An 18735-nucleotide genomic window follows, 5' to 3' on the forward strand; every position below is an offset into this window, starting at 1 on the left:
ATGAGGTCCACTGACTGCAGACATGAGGAAGACAGAAACGGGTAACACTCGGCTTTGCTTGACACGTTTGTTACGAGAACTTACTTTTTACAAGCTCGATGGTGCCGATGCCTTATTTGCCGTTAAAATGTCCCGTGTTCTTAGGAGCCATTGCAGCAGCAGCAGCAGAACCAGCAGAGCTGAGGGTGGAGGTGACGATGAAGCAGAGGCGCGAAATAAAGAGGTGCCACTCTTTCACCACATCCTCCCTCCATCATTAGAGGTTTCCATACATTCATATAGAGACAATTATGGTTTAATGTTTAACACTCAGAAACAGCACTTTTTAAACATGTTCTTTATTGTTTTTTTATTTTTTTTTTGTGAACTGGTGCTACAAAAAATAGCGAAATGAATGTCATACAGCTTAAACTGGTTGGTTTCTTGGCACAGGCTTGGCTGTTATTCATAGGCCATTAACTTTCTAAAGGCCTGAGGGCGGGATTCTGGGTAAGTCATTCTGTAGCTTATAAGCCTGCTTTACTCTATCCAGAATCTGTGTTAAGGTATGTCTGCCGTCTTTGTCCTGATCCTAAACACACACCGTGCAGTTCAAGCCAAGTTCACTCGTATGGAATTATTCATCCTGTTTAACATTAAAAGTTAACAAGACCCAGATCAAAGACCTAATGCCTCAAACGTGAACAAATTATCAAACAAAAGCATTAAGACATGATCCATAAACACATACAAACACAGGGTAAAATGACTGAATTTAAGCAAATCCATTCATCAATCTATTCATATGACGGATGATAAAACAGTCTTTGACCTTTTGGAGTAACCTGTGTGCAAAGGCAATGTTTTCAGTCCTGATTTAACAGATCCAAGAGTTTCTGGACATCTCAGTCGTTCAGGAGGTTGGCGGTTCCACACAAAGTAAATGCTGCCTCACCTCGTGTAGTTCTCATCAATTGGGGACGCCCAATTGTGTCCAAGTATCAAACATTTGGATGTTGATTTGAGGCAACGTTGGAGAATTAGCTAGTCCTCTTTCCTTAGTAGTTCATGTTCTTTGTGCAATGGAGCAGTACCACCGGCGGCAAAATCGTCCCTCAGCATGATGGTGCCACCACCATGTTCTTAGGATGGAAAGCCAGGACTTTCCTGGCACACTTCACTTCACTGTAGCCAAATCCCTGAATCTTTGCCTGCTGGAGCCGTAAAAGCTTTCTGCAGATAATGTTGTTCAGTACGTGTGGGAAGCTGCTAATTTCAATTGAGCTTGATGCCACGGATATATATTTTTTTCAGCCCACGGTTTATGTAAGACTGGCTTCATCGACGACAGCTCTGGCATTCCAGCCATTCCCAGTTCCTGGCAAGCTCAGGCCTGGGGGCCTTTTCAGTGTTTGAACTTGTTCTGTTTTATCCTATGCATGCAGAGGTCCTGTTTGGCTGCATTGCACAAAGCGGAAAGACGGCTACCTCCAGCTTCTGAAAAACGAGGCAAGGACACAGTGGAAAGAAAGATTAGCGTTGAGAGATCAAAAGGTGGAAGAGAAGCAGGATGATGTGAAGCCATGGGAAGCAGAACGTTACAAACCACAATGGATGGTTATTACTGGGTGCAGCTCAGCTCTTGAGTCTAAACCACCAATCAGGCCCGAAATCTGGGAATAGTGATGGACTCAGACCTGAACCTTCAAAAGCATCTAAAGACAATTACAAGGTCAGCTTTCTATCACCTGAGGAACATTTCTAGGATTAAAGGACTAATGTCTCAGCAGGATCTGGAAAAACTAATCCATGCGTTTATTTTTAGTCGAATTGATTACTGCAACGGTGTTTTCACAGGACTTCCTAAAAAGTGGATCAGACAGCTGCAGCTGATCCAGAACGCTGCTGCCCGCGTCCTCACTAAGACTAAGAAAGTAGAGCACATCACCCCAGTTCTAAAGTCCTTACACTGGCTCCCTGTATCTCAGAGAATAGACTTTAAAATACTTCTGTTAGTTTATAAATCCCTAAATGGCTTAGCACCTAAATACATTACAGACTTGTTATCAGTGCATCAACCCTCCAGACCACTAAGGTCTTCTGGCTCCAGCCTACTCCACATACCTAGAACCAGAACCAAACATGGAGAAGCAGCATTTAGTTTCGATGCTCCACTGATCTGGAACAAACTCCCAGAAAACTGTAAAAGTGCGGAAAGCCTGAGTTCTTTTAAATCAAGATTAAAAACACATTTGTTTAAAATTGCCTTTGACTATTCTAGTTAAACAGTTTTACTGTTTTTAATGTTCTTTTTTGTTACTACATTGTATCCCTACTTGCTTTTATTCTATTTTCTATCTACAGTTTATTATTTTGCTATATCTTAATCATGTAAAGCACTTTGTATTGTCTTGTACTGAATTGTGCTATATAAATAAATTTGCCTTGCCTTGCCTTGCCTTGCCTAGCCTAAACTAACATCTTAACTTCAGTACAAAATCAGTAAAATCTGCTGAATGAACTCTACCTATTGCACCAAGAAACGTGACAAAATAACCAAGCTGACTTATGTGTCGAGATTATTACTAGGTGCAAAAAGTGTTTGTTTAGGGGGCAACTTGTTAGGAGAAGTTCATGCAGATAGTATTGTATATTTAATGCAACATGCAAGTCATTTTCTTCTGAAATACCTTCAAGGCAGTGATGCACAACAAAAAGCTTCAGGTTTAGCCTCAGATTCTTTACAGAGGATCCTGTAAAGTTGTTAGAAATGCATTCCTGTTTTGGGACCTTTGTTGCATTCTTTGGCTGCAACGTAATATAACATGGAGTGTTTTTTTTTGCACAACCCCTCAGTAGAGCTCAAAACTACACTCTTCTTCCTTAACTGATCTACACCCACTTTCTGGATCAGTGGAGCAATAAATTTTCTCAAGTTTCAAGTTTCTCCTTCAGCAGACGTTAGGTTTCGTTTGCTGGGAAAACACAAGTTAACCGAGTAGTCAGCGAAGAAACACGTTCGCTGAGAGGTTCAAAGTTTATGTGTTTTCATGCTCTTCATGTGAATGAGAAAAGCCCAGATGAGATGTGGGAACTTTAGGTGATGCATTAAAATGTGACAAGAGCGTAAGAAAAGAAACATGTTAATGTAAGAAGGGCAATAATATTGATGATAATATTTGCAAATATTACAATAGGAATATTAATTATAGCTGGAAAATCTAAAATAAAAAAATGCTTAAATAGGAAAATAGTTATTTCAAATAAAAATAACATGTCTATGTTCAGATTAATTTGTATAATAAGAACCAAAAAGAATGCAACAAACCAATTTTGAAAAGTCTTTGAGCACAATACTGTTCTTTATTTTGCAGAGTTTTGCTTTAGATTAAATCACATGAATTAAAAAAAAACTCTTTAGATTTACTTTTCTCTGGCTAATAAAATAAACTATTCCTGATCCTGCACAAATTTGAGCCATGAGTGAGGAGAAAAGCTTCATTTGAACTGTAAGCCCCGATCCCAGCTGCTTTTCCCCCTCCTGGTCTCCTCCCAGTCGACATGCACGAGACAATACACGCGCCTCAAGCTTGTGCACAATCATCTGGAGGAAACAAGGCTTCATCGAGGGACTTTTCTTCTTTTTTCTTTGACATAAACGGCTACATCTTGGGTGTATTATATTTTCTCATGTGAATGGTCAACACCCCTAGTCGTGCCACTGGCAGAGAAAGGCGTCCCGGGTTGTCCCCAGTTTGCTGCTTATTCTTACTTAAAGAAAATCTCTGGACTCACTAGATTGTGCAATCAGTTAGTCGATTGTTATGATCAAATTGCATATTTTAACTCGTGATACACTCATGATACACGTAAGAAGTATTTTTCTTAACCAGACAAAAATAAATTCAGGCATAAATTCTCAGTGCTTGAAGTTTTCAACAAAATATCACACTGGGGTAAAGAAATATGTAGTGAGCACAATCTTACTAGTTTACCACGAACTCAAAGTGAACAGCAATAACAGTGACAGAGCTTTAAAAACATATTTTTTCCAATATTGCAGAAATATGTTCCATTTCAAGCGAGGGTGAAAAATAAAAAAAATATCAAGAATAGAATTTAAAATTCTCCTTCTAACGAATAAAGCCCTCAATAATCAAGCTCCATCATATATCAGAGCTCTGATTACCCCGTATGTTCCTAACAGAGCACTTCGCTCTCAGACTGCAGGTCTGCTGGTGGTTCCTAGAGTCTCTAAAAGTAGAATGGGAGGCAGATCCTTTAGCTATCATGCTCCTCTCCTGTGGAACCAACTCCCAGTTTTGGTCCATGAGGCAGACACCCTGTCTACTTTTAAGACTAATCTTAAAACTTTCCTTTTTGACAAAGCTTATAGTTAGAGTGGCTCATGTTACCCTGAGCTATCTCTATAGTTGTGCTGTGATAGGCCTAGGCTGCTGGAGGACATCAGGGTCTAATTTTCTCACTCTACTGATTTCTACTGTTCTTCAGTTTTGCATTGTATTACATTGAAATGACTGTCGTCATTTCAGCTTTTAACTTTTTGCTCTCTCTCTTTTTCTTCATAGTAGGTACACCTGGTCTGGCGTTCTGTTAACTGTGACATCATCCAGAGAAGACGGTTCCCGCTATTACCATCTAATGTAGAACAGATTACTGGATCAATGTGTGCTTCTGTGCTTTTTTGTCTGTCTTGTTGTGTCTCTGCTCTGTCTTCTGTAACCCCCAGTTGGTCGAGGCAGATGACCGTTCATACTGAGCCCGGTTCTGCCGGAGGTTTTCCTTCCCGTTAATGGGGAGTTTTTCTTCCCACTGTCGCTTCATGCTTGCTCAGTATGAGGGATTGCAGCAAAGCCATGGACAATGCAGACGACTCTCCCTGTGGCTCCACAGTTCCCCAGGAGTGAATACTGCTTGTCGGGACTTTGATGCAATCAACTGGTTTCCTTATATAGGACATTTTTGACCAATCTGTATAATCTGACCCAATCTGTATAATATGATTGAACTTGATTTTGTAAAGTGCCTTGAGATGACATGTTTCATGATTTGGCGCTATATAAATAAAATTGAATTGAATTGAATTGAATCTATATCTTGTCTCGATGATGGCTGAAACTCTCCGTATTTCACAAGTATTGAAAAAAACAGAAATTTGAAGGAAACTGCTCCATGGTGGATGAAACAGGATGTCACCACAGAAATAAGCATTACTGCTGTAGGCTGAACCATGAATTTCCAGCAACACAGTCAAACAGTAACTAAGTCTCTGTACGAGCCAGGTTGAAGCACAACAGCCAAAATAAACTCTCGTAGTTAGGTCAACACTTAATCATTAACAAATTTTGTTAGCTTCCGCTTTTCCCTTTTACAGTGTGCGGCACTGATAAGGTTTAAGTTCAAAGCGTCCGTTGAAAGCGGCCTCAGAGTAAAACACGTCACGGCCAAAGAAAAGGAGGGCCTTCACCTCTGGTGCTCTTCTGAAGAGGAACACAGGTGTGCTCACTCATTTCTGATGCCAGGTCATGGTCATTCCAAAAACGTAAATGAAACAAAAAACAACTGGACTTTTTTTCTGAAGTTTGAAGACGTTTCGCTTCCTATCCAGAAAGCTTTCTCAATTCAAAATGTCTGGAGTAGTCATTAAGGCCAACAATGACCTTAACGACTCCCCATTACTAAGGGCATGGACCTGTTTCGGTTCAATTTGCATGTTATCTAAGCTATTACAAGGCCTTTGTTGGGCAGTAGTATAAAGCTTCCGACTCCACAGGCTTTCTGGATAGGAAGCAAAATGTCTACAAACTTTGGAAAAAAAAGTCCAGTTGTTGTTTGTTTTTTTACTTTTGGAATATCGCTGAAACATTTTTCACAAACAGAACAGTTCTTTGTTGTTTAGCGAATTTTCTCAGTAAGTTACACGAGCAGCAGGAAAAAAAAAAAAAAAAAAACATCAGCAGGGATGCTAAAGTTGATATTTTTAATAGCAGCACTCTGATAGAGGCAGACAGAAAGAGAGGAAATGCAAGGAATAGCTAGATCTAAACGCAAATCTCCACTTCCTGTTTACAGATTAGCTAGCGTTAGCGCTGCAGCATGGCTAGCTGTGACAGGAAATAAAAAAAAAATTACTTAGAAAAACTCTCATAAAGCATCACTTAAAAGGTCATGGGCAGAAGGGGTTTTTAATATAAGCTGTAGGGGGCATTTGTTCAAGGCGGTATTAGAAAGGGGCACAACACAAAAATAAACTGGCTCAGGATGGCATTCCAGCAAGAACTGCAACCGGTCAGGGATTGTTTAGGTTTGTTTTCAGACACTAAGCCGATTCAAGACTGGACAGACACAGACAGGCTCTCAGACTTCAGGAGGCGTGTTTATTTTGAGCTCCAATCTCTTTTCTGTAGGTTTCCATTGGAGATAAGGATAACCTTGGATGATTAGAAAACAGTAGATTGCTTGTTATGGATGAAGAACTTGCTGAGGAAGCAGTCAGCTGACCGACCTGAAGGCTGACAATGTGTCATTGCATCAGATGAACCTCTCACTTCCTGTGTGAGATCTTTGATGAATTGTTTCTTAAAAATTGGGCATATAAGTATTGCACGGTTGTTAAATACGTAAGCTTGACATTTATATTTTTGTCCTCCTATCTAGTTGCCAAACTTGAATTAACAATTGATATGGACTGTATCAAGTCTTTAGCAGCCTCCAACAGGTTTTCTGTCAGTATTGCCTTGTGATTGATCTCCATTCATCTTCATTTCTGTCCCTGCTAAAAGCATAAACACAGCCTCGTTCTCTCACCCACAGGTTCCACGGTGGGCATGGGCTGTACGTTTGGGTAGACAACCATTTCTTGCTGAGTTTCCTGATGTGTCACACTCCACTTTCAAGTACTTAATAAAACAGTGAGATATTCAAAGCTTGGGACATTATTTTGTCATGATTTGTCTTTGTGAACCCGGACAGAGCACAAACACACAGAGCTTGTTCTTTTGCAGTTTATTGAAAGTAATGAGTTAGATGATGATGACCAGAGTTAGTTACCGGACTGGAGATGATGGGTGCAGGAGCAGGCTGACTGGAAGAGACTGGAGAGAGTTCTAGGAGATGCAGGGCTGCTGTCAGACCAGAGATGTAGAGCGAGACAGTTCTTGGGATGCAGGACTGCTGGAGTACAGGGGAAGCAGGTGTTCCAGGCAACAAAGCAGAAAACAAACTTGGACCACTGGGGCAGCAGGAGATTCAGCAGCTAGCAGAGACCTTACTTGGAGCACATAGCAGGCAATCCAGGGACAGAGCAGAGAGCAAACTTGGAGCACAGGGTAGCAGGAAGTCCAGCAGCTAGCAGAGACATTACTTAAAGCACAGAGGTAGCAGGAAATCCAGCAGCTAGCAGAGGCCTTACTTGGAGCACAGAGGTAGCAGGCAATCCAGCAACAGAGCAGAGAGCAAACTTGAAGCACAGAGATAACAGGAAATCCAGCAGCTAAACAGACATGGAGTGAGTGGAGACTGATGAGACCAGGACTTGACAGGCGTAGTGTTGGTAGAGACTGAAGACGAACCGGTGGGGAAGAGAAGACTGAGGGAGGCTTATGTAGAGAGGCTGGCAGGTGGAGTGCGTTCTGACTAATTAGTGCCTAACAGGTGTGACTGATTGCTGAGGGAGTGAAGGGTGAGCTGAGTGAGAGGAGGAGGTACTGGAAAATAACAGGGAAAAAAGACTGAACCATGACATTATTTTATAACCTAACCCTGCCCTGACCTCCTCAACAACAACAAAGGACTATTCTAAAGGCCTGGGTAGTGGAAGTTTTTTCCCCTAGAGATTGTAGCAGTAAAAACACATAAAACGTACTTGAAATAGGTCAACAGTGTCTAATCTTAGTCCTTTTATTGTTAATTGCATTTTATGAATATTTTATTTAAGCAGTTAAGTAACTGTTGTATGTACACATTGTGCCTGTAAGGGTTGTATAAATGTGAAGGAGCAGCACACTTCATAGTAGCTTGCTTTAAATGCCAATCAAGCCATTCATTCATTAAATGATCATATGATGTCTGAAGCCAGTAGGATTCACTGGGTTTCATTTAGGGGTATTGTGTTAAAGGGGGCTGAATAAACACGAGTTTGGAACAAAACCATGATTAAAAAGAAACATTTTTTTCTGTTTCCCTACATTCATCCAGGCCTAGAAAGAAAAATTAAAAAAATAAATGCTACACCTCCATACGTTTAGGACTATGCAGAAACCACGTGTCTTCTAAAAACTCAGCACACTGACAGTAGTTTAGGACACCAGATATGACAGAATTTAGTGTTTGACAGAGGAAAAAGTAATTTCTAACTTACAACCCGTGATAAAACCCAACCCCTGGTACTTTGGATAGAGACAAAATGTTTTTCAGTCAGAAAGTCATTGCTCAGCAGCATTACAAAGTAAAACCTCATGACATGTATCTGTTGTCAGCTGATGGGAGACAGAGATGGAGTAACGGCATTCTTGTGTTTAGCAGGAAGCATTTTATTAGGGAACAAAGATCGGAAGAGTATCAAACTTGTCAATGAAACAACAAAGCTGCTAAGTATCCTAACATCAGTGAAAACGTATCTAGAAATCTACTCCTTACACACAACGTTAAAAAAAGAAAGCAATGATGGTCTGGTAAAAAAAAATTTTATCCATATTGATATATGGGGTGAAAAAAATGCTTGTCTTTGCCCTAATACTGTATCAAAAGAAACTTAGATGACCAACATTGAAAGATGCCAAAATAACAAAAAAACAAATTGAATGCAGTGAACTGTTTGCAGACTGTCGTGTGAAATCGACGGACTGCCACCAAGTCTGCAGCCTACATCCTGCCGACCTGAGTGGTGACCACGGTGGTGCTGGACTGGTGTTGGGCCCTGATCTTCAACTCTCGGTTCATCTGGCACCACACACAGGGGTAGCACCACATTACATTGCAGCAGTCGTCGCAGCATGAGCCCTGCAGAGAGGCAACAGGAAGGAGGAAATGGTTCAATTAGCTGAGCTCTCTGTAAATTTAAAATATATAAATGTATATTTTAGTTTGTCATATACATACAGATCTAAAAACACTTCAACCATTTTTTTATAGTTTTATCAGACTGTGTAATTACATGAGGTGTATTAGCAACAAAGAATGGTGACCAGTCTGTACTACAGTTTGTTTTTTATGATTTAAAGCTACAATATCTACCTTTCTACCAACAAAAAAAAAAACACACAGAATGAGCAGTTCTGACAAGTCCAGCAAACCACAGCTAAGCAAGTACAGGTCTTTAATTTCCTGCTCTCAGAATTTGTAATTTTCTGGATTTTTAGTCTTAAATTTCTTTTAATTTTTCATTAGAATTTATTTTTTTTTACTTTTGTCTCCTGTTTGCTTTAGTCACCTCAAACCCTTTTTTTAGTCGCTTGCTGTTTTCCCCTGTTGCTCATGACCTGTACAAATATACCAAAGTGCTGCAATAGGGTTTATAAAACCTCCGGTAAAGCTAAATAGGTTTAAATGTTAAAGAGGCCCAAAAGCACAATGTGGTCCTGCAGGCATCTGGTAGCCCACAAGGATCAAATGTGGCACAGAAGAGCCTGGTCTGAAAAGAGCACAATGCACTAGTGAACTCATCTAAAATTTTACTTTATCCCTTTGCGCTTCCTTTTTAATCACACTTACATTTAGATAGGTTTAAAATGTACAATAGCTTTTTAAAAAAAAAACATTAAAAACACTTAGATAAAGTTAAGGTAAACTCTGACTTTTCTAGTTCAAATGTCAGTGCTAGTAGCCCTTCGTATGACACATTTCCAGGGAAGTAGCTCTAAGTTGCACAGAAAATGGTTAGCCCTGCTCTATACGGTTAGTTGTGCATCCGTTGACTCAGATCAGTAAATTGAACAGGAAAACGTTTCTGTTTTTTTGTGTTTTTCAAATGCATCAGAAGCAAACGTGGCATTCTTGTTTTGTGCTCAGTAAAAATCCGAGGGGGGTATAGGGACACGTACTGTCATGCTTTAATGTTGCTAATCTTGTAATCCCTTTATTTTCGAGTTGGATTAAAAGTGCAACAACGGGCACGCTGGTGGCACAGCGGGTAGCGCGACCCATATACGGAGGCCTTAGTCCTCGACGTGGTCGACCCGGGTTTGAATCCGACCCGCGGTCCTTTGCCCCATGACTCTTCCCCTCTGCCACCCCCCTTCCTGTCAGCCTACTATCATAAAAGCGAGCCACTAGAGCCACGAAAAATACCAAAAAAAAAAAAAGTGCAACAACAAATATGCAGCTTCTATTTATTTTTATGGTCAGAAATGGTTTCATTTAATGACTGAATTGGAATCAGGGCCTGATCTGGAAGGAGAACTGAAATCAGCCAGTAAAGGCTTGATGGGTGCTTCTCTATGGATATTTTATTTAAAGACCTGTGCAAAACTTTTCAACCATCTCAGGTTTTTTATATATGTTGCCTCCAAGTAGCCAAACTTGACTGATATGACTTTAGGTTTCTTGAATGTCTTAGGAGGTTTTTCTTTGCTTTCCCACCAATTTCTGTCCATTATTTGCACCTGATCATGAATGTATCATTTTATTCATTATTTGAAAGTGTCAAATGTGTTTTAATTGATTCGATCTTAAAATACTAGCAGATATACAGTGTCTGTACGTCATATCATCTGAGAGATGAAGGATCCTTCCGCTGATCTTCCACTAGCTATGTTTCCACCCAATTGTCGTGCGAATTTTGAGCAAACTTGTAAAATGTCGCAAAAAAATTTGCTCCATACCATCTACTGGTATGGAGCAAATTAACCAAAGGGAAATTTCGTCAGAAGTTGAAGTTACTCGTGGCTGTAGTAAACAGGAAATAAATGTTGCAAACTAGCCTGGACCATACATCCGAAGTAAATGGAGAGAGGTTATCAGGAATGTGTTGCTATCGGGGACGTTGCAATTGTCCTGTTGTGGCAACTAGTACTGACGTTACATGCAGTCTGGAAATGTAGTGAAAGAAATGTAAGTCTTTGCTCGTCATAGAAATACCCGGCAAGACGCCGACAGCGGAAACAGCTCATCCGTCATGTGGGGTAAACGTTCGCTGCATCAGAACATATTTGAGAAATGTGCTCAAAGATTCTTTGATTTGCAAAAATTACTTGAAGCGAACATAAAAACGTTTTTGCAAAATTTATGTTATTTAGGGTTTTGACGTTTCCATCAAACTTTTCTACTGCAATATTTCAAAAATATGCATCAAAAACATTGATGGAAACACGGCTACTGTCCGCTAAAAGAAGATCACCTTACTGGTGCTAAAAATACTATTTTCTATCTGTTAAACTGTTTTTTTTTTTTTGGTATTTCTCGTATAATATAAAAAGTCTCTTTGCAGCAGGCAGCTACAAAGAGAGTAAAAATTTTAAATTAGCGGAAGCCTTTTATAACTAAATAATTAACAGGCCAGAGTTACAGTCAGAGTCTTCGAAAGAAACTCTAAAGAAATATTTGGACCCTTTCAAAGGATTGCAAGAAAGTTTGGCTCAAACGGCCAAGAAATCAGGGGTGATAAAAGTTCATCCCTGTATGCTTGATTTTGTTTAATGAAAGTAGACTTTCTGTTTATACAGCTGTGTTCAGTATGTGAGTCTCCATGTGTAGGACTATTCATCACTCTGGCTCGTCTTATATAGAGCACAGAGCTTCTGTTTGGTTGGCCGGAAATGCAACCACAGCCAGGTGTTATTCTGAAACCTCTAGCATCACACATCACCCATGATAAAGTAAAATGACTGAGACAGCTAAAATCCTTCAACAAACCAAACCCAAACGGGATGGTCCTTCTCTGCGTTCAGATGGTTTATTGCATCACCGTTTGGTGATTTGTAGAGTCGTTACTCTGTTTGCAGAGATAAAGGCTGATTTCAGTACATGCTCCCTTATTGTGACACGTAAATGTTTTCGATTTTAACACAAGCAGTTTGCAATTGATTTAATTTCTTATTTTTATCACCCTGGCCACAAGTAGAAAATAAATCGTCCCTCTTGTTAAATCATGGATGCAAGACTCATAGAATAAAGGTGTGGTTCAAATAAAACCTCTCCAACAACATGAAGTAGGTTAAAGGATTCAAGATGTCAACGTTAGTTTTTCTGGTTGTTGGTCCATTCAGATGGCTTTTGTGCACGAGTCTTTGCTTAGAAGCAGACCATCAAAAGAGTCACAGGAAGGGAAACCACTTTGAAGCGTATAGGTGTTGACACGCACTGCGGCTACAGGCTGTTGTCACACGTAAAGGTTTCAGATCATCAACCCTATTGTAGTTTCAGTCTAACATAAACCTAATAAACATACGTCAGCATTGCATTTATGAAGCTATCCAGATCCCTATGTGGTAAAGTAGCCATTTTGTTATCATGTATTGAATCACATGTTTAGTTCTTGTACAGTAAGGAGTTGGTGGTGATGTTCTCCAACAAGCAGTTGGAGAACATTTTCAAGTTATCATGATTTAAAATCAAGAATAGAATTTAATAATCAAGCTCCATCATATATCAGAGCTCTGATTACCCCATATGTTCCTAACAGAGCACTTCGCTCTCAGACTGCAGGTCTGCTGGTGGTTCCTAGAGTCTCTAAAAGTAGAATGGGAGGCAGATCCTTCAGCTATCAGGCTCCTCTCCTGTGGAACCAACTCCCAGTTTTGGTCCGTGAGGCAGACACCCTGTCTACTTTTAAGACTAGAACTACTTTTAAGCTTAAAACTTTCCTTTTTGACAAAGCTTATAGTTAGAGTGGCTCATGTTACCCTGAGCTATCTCTATAGTTGTGCTGCTATAGGCTTAGGTTGCTGGAGGACATCAGGATCTATTTTTCTCACTCTACTGATTCCTACTGTTCTCCAGTTTTGCATTGCATTGCATTGAAATGACTGTTTTAATTTCAGCTTTTAACTTTTTGTTCCCTGTAATTTCTTTCTTCATAGTAGGTACACCTGGTCTGGCGTTCTGTTAACTGTGACATCATCCAGAGAAGACGGCTCACCCGCTATTACCATCTAATGTAGAACAGATTACTGGATCAATGTGTGCTTCTGTGCTTCTTGTCTCTCTTGTTGTGTCTCTGCTCTGTATTCTGTAACCCCCAGTGGGTCAAGGCAGATGACCGTTCATACTGAGCCCGGTTCTGCTAAAGGTTTTTCCTTCCCATTAACGGGGAGTTTTTCTTTCCACTGTCGCTTCATGCTTGCTGCAAAGCCATGGACAATGCAGACGACTCCCCCTGTGGCTCTACGCTCCTTCAGGAGTGAATGCTGCTTGTCAAGACCTGATGCAACCTGCTGGGTTTCCTTAGATAGGAAACGTTTTGACCAATCTGTATAATTTGACCCAATCTGTATAATCTGATTGAATTTGACTTTGGAAAGTGCCTTGAGATGACATGTTTCATGAATGACACATGTCATGCTATATAAATAAAATTTAATTGAATTAGATTAAAATCAGGAAAAGTCACTACATAACTATAAAGTATGATAATTAAGAATATGCACAGAAATAAATAAATGGTAAATGGCCTGTACTAGTATAGCACTTTATCAAGTCCGATGACTGTAGCGGCTTACACTACAGTCATTCACACATTCATATCCTGATGCTGGTGAGCTACGTTTGGAGCCACAGCTGACCTGTGGCAGACTTACAGAGGCCAGGCTGCCATACATCAGCACCGTTGAGCCCTCTGACCACCAGCAGCAGGCAATACAGGTGAAGTGTCTTGCCTAAGGACACAGCATTGAACCAGCAACTCGCAGGTGTCGCTCCCTAAATGACTTATTTAAATAACTACTGGATGAAAAAGTAGCTTGACATAAAAATGTGTACCATTAAATAAAAAAATAAAACCCAGCTTGGTGTTGTGCAGGTATGCGCATGTACCTGCGACTACAAACGCAACTGCAGGGAGGCCAGACCAGCCGGTCTTAGTCGAAAACGAAAAAGGCAAAAACCTTATTTGGAAATGTTTTTCATACGAGGTAAGCAGATAAGAAGAGATACCCAAAGATCTTGACAAGCATGTGTGCAAACAGCGCTTTAAAGTGGTGGAAACGAAGTCGAGCAGCTCAACAAACTTGGCCCAATATCTGAAGGATCGACACCTTGGCCTTCATTAAGAATTCCAATAGGTTAGTAAATTAAAGTTCCTGTTTGTAATTGAACTTATTACTGATGTTAGTGCGTTAATGGTGTGTGATTAGCTGTAGGCCGCGCTACCTTATTGCTCTATTAATGGTCAGAGGGCCTGGTGGCGCCGGTGCATGGCAGCCTCGCCTCTGTCAGTGTGCCCCAGGGCAGCTGTAGCTACTAACATAGCTCACCACCGTCAGGGTGTGAATGTGTGTGTGAATGGGTAAATGACTGACTGTAGTGTGAAGCGCTTTAGAGGTCGTCAAGACTAGTTAAAAGCGCTATACAAGTACAAGCCATTTAATGTTAGTAGCTTTGTTACTTGCCATTAGCATCCATTAGCTGGCTAACATAACTCAGACGTGTTGTTTTCCCTTACAGTTGCAGAGTGAAGCCGAGAAAACTCGTCCTCCTGCTGCAACAACTAGGAAGAAGCATGCACAGCCAACTCTACCACTTGTTTGATAAGCAGAGAAAATATGACCCCAAGTCACCAGAAGCTGTGAAACTAAACGGGGCTGTGGCAGAATACATCTGTGAGGATCAGTATCCTATTTAAAACCTGGGTCACGTAGCTAAATCCACAGTACGTTCTTCCTTCATGAAACCACTGAAATCCCAGAGTTGTACAATACGACAAAGCAAACACTCATGCTGCAGCTTTAAGGGAAACTATTCTTTAAATGTGCAATTGACCTATGGACCGGCAGAGCTGCGTCCTCTTTATGGTTGTAACCCTGCAGTTTATGACAGAGTTCTGGGACGTGCAGAGCTGGTGTTTGAGTTGGGTTTAAAAAATGCACTTTTGTGCACTGTTCAATGTCATCCTTTTTTAAGTGTAGCTGAGAAAACAGAAGTTCAACTGTGTGTTGTTCATTGTAGGTTTTTGCTATTGTTGCTTTTAGATTTCTGGATTATTTGCACATCAAAAGAATAATACCTCAGACGATATTTTTTGAAATTGTGTTATAGTCGGGTTTTATATTGCATTTATTTGCACACTTTTTAAACTGTGATTCTGTTGAGAAACATGTTCTATATTCAGATTGAAAAAGGTGCATTTTTTCATGTTAATAAGAAACTCATTTTTTTGTTTCCATGGTATCAAAAATGGTATTGAGTGTCGTTTTTCCTGTGTATCGATATCGAGTTTAAAATTTTAGTATCGTGACAACCCTACTAGAAACTGAGCTCTACATTCTGACAGAAATCATCCTTGGATGATAACTTTAAAAGGATTAGATAGAAAATAACATCAAAGCAGCCAATCACGTGTTGAAACAGGAAGTCCCATTTTACCAAACCGTAGGTGTGTGTCTCTGGTGCATTTCTGTTTAAGACAAGTCAGTTCTTCATTCAGTGAAGTTACTCATGGTTGGTAGAGCAGCCACAACTTTTTCTCAAGAGTAGCAATACTTTACAATAAAATGACTCACTTAAAAGTACAAAGTACCCTGCAGTAACCCTACTCATAGGTTTACTCACAGTACTTGTTACCACCTCTGCCAATGATTAATCATTCATTTTGGTTAAGCAGTGTTTCACTAATGCTTCGTCATGATAGCATCATACTGATGGCCTGACCATGCAGGCTACATGCCTCTTTAGGCCCGTTTACACTACTCTTTTTTAACCGAGCCGAGCCGAGACCAGTCTGAGCTTGGATCAGTTAACCAAGCCGAGACGACCGTTTACACACCACACTACACTATCCCGGTTCCTTGGTTGCTCCTCGCCTCCTAGTGACGATCTGCGGTACTGCTGCTCTCTGGGATTGAAGGCGGGACCGAGCAAATCAAAATGGCGGCGCCCGTAACATTCAGGATGTTATGGTTAGACAGAGTCGACTTTTGGGACGTGGATAAGACAAACGAACGTCTAATAGGATTTACAGATGCAGGAAACAACGACAGACGCTGAGGTTATCACATGCTGCTAAGCAGAATCATCTCTGGAAATTGTGTGGCACGGTAAGGAAGCTAGTATTATTATGAATGTCTGAAATTTGTCTGAATGGAGTGTGAATCGGGACGTGCAGCCAGACACGCCGGAAAACCCGCGGACAGTCAGCTGACTGTAAGGGGATGACGCGGTCTGCTCATGCGCTCTTCGTTATCAGATAACCGGGATTAAAAAAAACAGTCTGAGACCTCCTCAGGAACTGGTCTGCAGTTAACGCGGTCCGGTTATGTCTGCTGACCATTTACATGCAAGAGTTATCTCGGTTACCGAGCTCGGACTGGTCTCGGCTCGGTTAAAAAAGTGTAGTGTAAACAGGCCTATAGAGTTGCCAGACTTACCGGTATGTTGTGGCGTTCTCTAATACTGGAGCGAAGCATGCAGGACACCACGCCGCAGACGTCCAGGAGAGGCATGCAGAAGCACCATCCGTGTTTACTGGCAGTCTGACACTGCATGCAGGGGAAACACCACAACCCACAGCAACCTGTTGGGAAGATTGAGAATATTTTACTGTGCTGGTGAAGATTCTCAGTCATCCAGGTCACGGTCATTCCAAGAAAAAGTAAAAAACAAAGCAACTGGACTTGTTTTCCGTAGTTGAAGACGTTTCGCTTCCTCTCCAGGAAGCTTTCTCAATTCAAATAGTCTGGAGTAATGTGGAGTACCAAGCTTTATACTACTGCCTAACAAAGGCGTTGTAATGGCTTAGACAATTTAATGACTTTAACGACTTCCCATTACTAAGGGGTGGACCTGTTTTGATTGAATTTGCATGTTGTCTAACTATCCATTTAAAAAAAAAAGTTAGAATTGGTCTGCTCTAAATACGGCACTAAGTCATAGCAGGAGGTTAACAGGAACCATTGGGACCAACAACCATCACTTCTATTTAGTTTTTTTCATTACAATTCAAGAAGTTTAAGGTCACGTAGGTTTTGACGTCTTTAAGACACAACAAAAGTGGGTTGACTGAAGGCCCTTCCTTTTTTATTTGGCATATATATCTGACTGTCATCAGTGTAACAGTGAAAAAAGATCCAATGCTTCCTGAGTAATGTACCCAGAACTAAAGGCTCTACTCAAGGAGAAGACTAGAGCTTTTAGATCTCTGAAAAAATGTTCTTGCTACAGTATGTTGTTTTTACTCCTTTAGGTTGTGTAAACCGTACCACAGGAGACCGGGCCTTTTCCTGTGCTTCCCCTCGGCTGAGGGACGCTCCGCCTCCGTGTCTGAGGGCTCCACAAACCATGACATGCTTTAAAACAAGCTCCATAGCCTTTTTACCTAGTGTTTCTAATGTGTTCTTTTTTATTATTATTACTTTTTGGACTTTATTTTATTTGCTTTTATTGCACCCACTAATTTTACTGGTGTATTTTATCTGCATTTTATTGTTCCTGTTTTCAGTGTATTGGTTGATTTATTAACTGCAGTAATTTGAGATTTCCAGCAAATGTAAAGTGTGTTATAAATAAAGTTGATTTGAAAGCTGTGTAAATGACAATATAGACAACTCTGACTCCGATTTCATAAGCAGTAGGAATAGTTGTTATTCTTATGCTTAAAATAAAAGCCATACAATCCTTTATTTGGTTTACTTTTACATTATGACGTTTATACGCCGTTACTGTGGGGTTTTATCATCAGATACTATGATATATCTAAAATCCACAATATATACTGTAGACAGATTAAACATGGACTGAAATATTTCTAAATTGAGCTTGTCTAAACTTTTTCTTCATAGTTTGTAATCTAGGAAATCTTTCCTCTATTTATGAAAGCAGAGTTTTTTTGTTTGCAATTTTTAGCATTAGCACCACTTTAAAATTTGACTTGACAAATTATAGTAGAATAGTGTTTGCTTTTCATTATGAATTTCATGAAAATCTGAAGAAATTTGAGCCTCAATACAAGTTCATCTGTAATGTTTATGTTTATGCATTTGGCAGATGCTTTTACACAAAGCGACTGAGAAATGTGTCATATTACCGGGCTGTGGGTTTATCTTTCCTGCTTTCCTGTAAATACGCATTTCCTTTGAAATCCTCAGAAATTAGCAATGGTTGTATTTTACATTATTGAGGTTCAACTTATCCTCTTTTTACTGTAGTTTCTTCCACAGGCCCTGTCTACACGGACACAGGCTCAGTCTTTTCTGATCATTTTTAGCCTATTATCAGCAGAAAGTTTGTTTAATAGGATATCTAGAATTTGAGTTTGCATGTAAAACTGGGCATTTTTATTTTTGCTGTTTCACTTCATGGTGTGCATATACAGAGAGAACGGCGTGATCACAAACCTTTCTAACAGGAACTTTTACACGAGAGTATGAGAATGTACCAGATGTATAAAAATCAAGGGATTGTTCAGGTACACCGGAAATTGTCTGCTGTGACTGCTTTAGAAGATAGCTGTTAAAAAAAGTTGTGCATTGTTAAAATAATAACATTAAAACATTTGGACTGTGTACATTAGAAAATCATAAAACACATCTACATTCCCGTCTACAATTATTGGGACCCCCGGTAAAGCTAACGTTTAGGGATGCTAGT

At 40.2% G+C, this 18735-nt stretch overlaps 1 protein-coding gene and 1 long non-coding RNA gene across 2 annotated transcripts in view; one reads left to right on the plus strand and one right to left on the minus strand.

Annotated features, from left to right (window-relative positions):
• Positions 1 to 14728, plus strand: LOC118565699. The gene is made up of 3 exons (XR_004932532.1): positions 1 to 41; positions 145 to 223; positions 14599 to 14728. It is a non-coding gene; the product is annotated as an uncharacterized LOC118565699 (long non-coding RNA).
• LOC105923998 (cornifelin homolog B) overlaps positions 8511 to 18735 on the minus strand; it is a 20223-nt gene continuing 9998 nt past the window's right edge. Inside the window, exons 3-4 of the mRNA XM_036146427.1 lie at positions 16518 to 16663; positions 8511 to 9000 (exon numbers count right to left, since the gene is read on the minus strand). Coding sequence (XP_036002320.1) covers positions 8863 to 9000; positions 16518 to 16663 — 284 coding nt within the window. The 3' untranslated portion in view covers positions 8511 to 8862. The remainder of the gene's footprint in view (positions 9001 to 16517; positions 16664 to 18735) is intronic.

The sequence above is a fragment of the Fundulus heteroclitus genome, chromosome 14 (assembly GCF_011125445.2).
Source record: "Fundulus heteroclitus isolate FHET01 chromosome 14, MU-UCD_Fhet_4.1, whole genome shotgun sequence".
NCBI lineage: Eukaryota > Metazoa > Chordata > Actinopteri > Cyprinodontiformes > Fundulidae > Fundulus > Fundulus heteroclitus.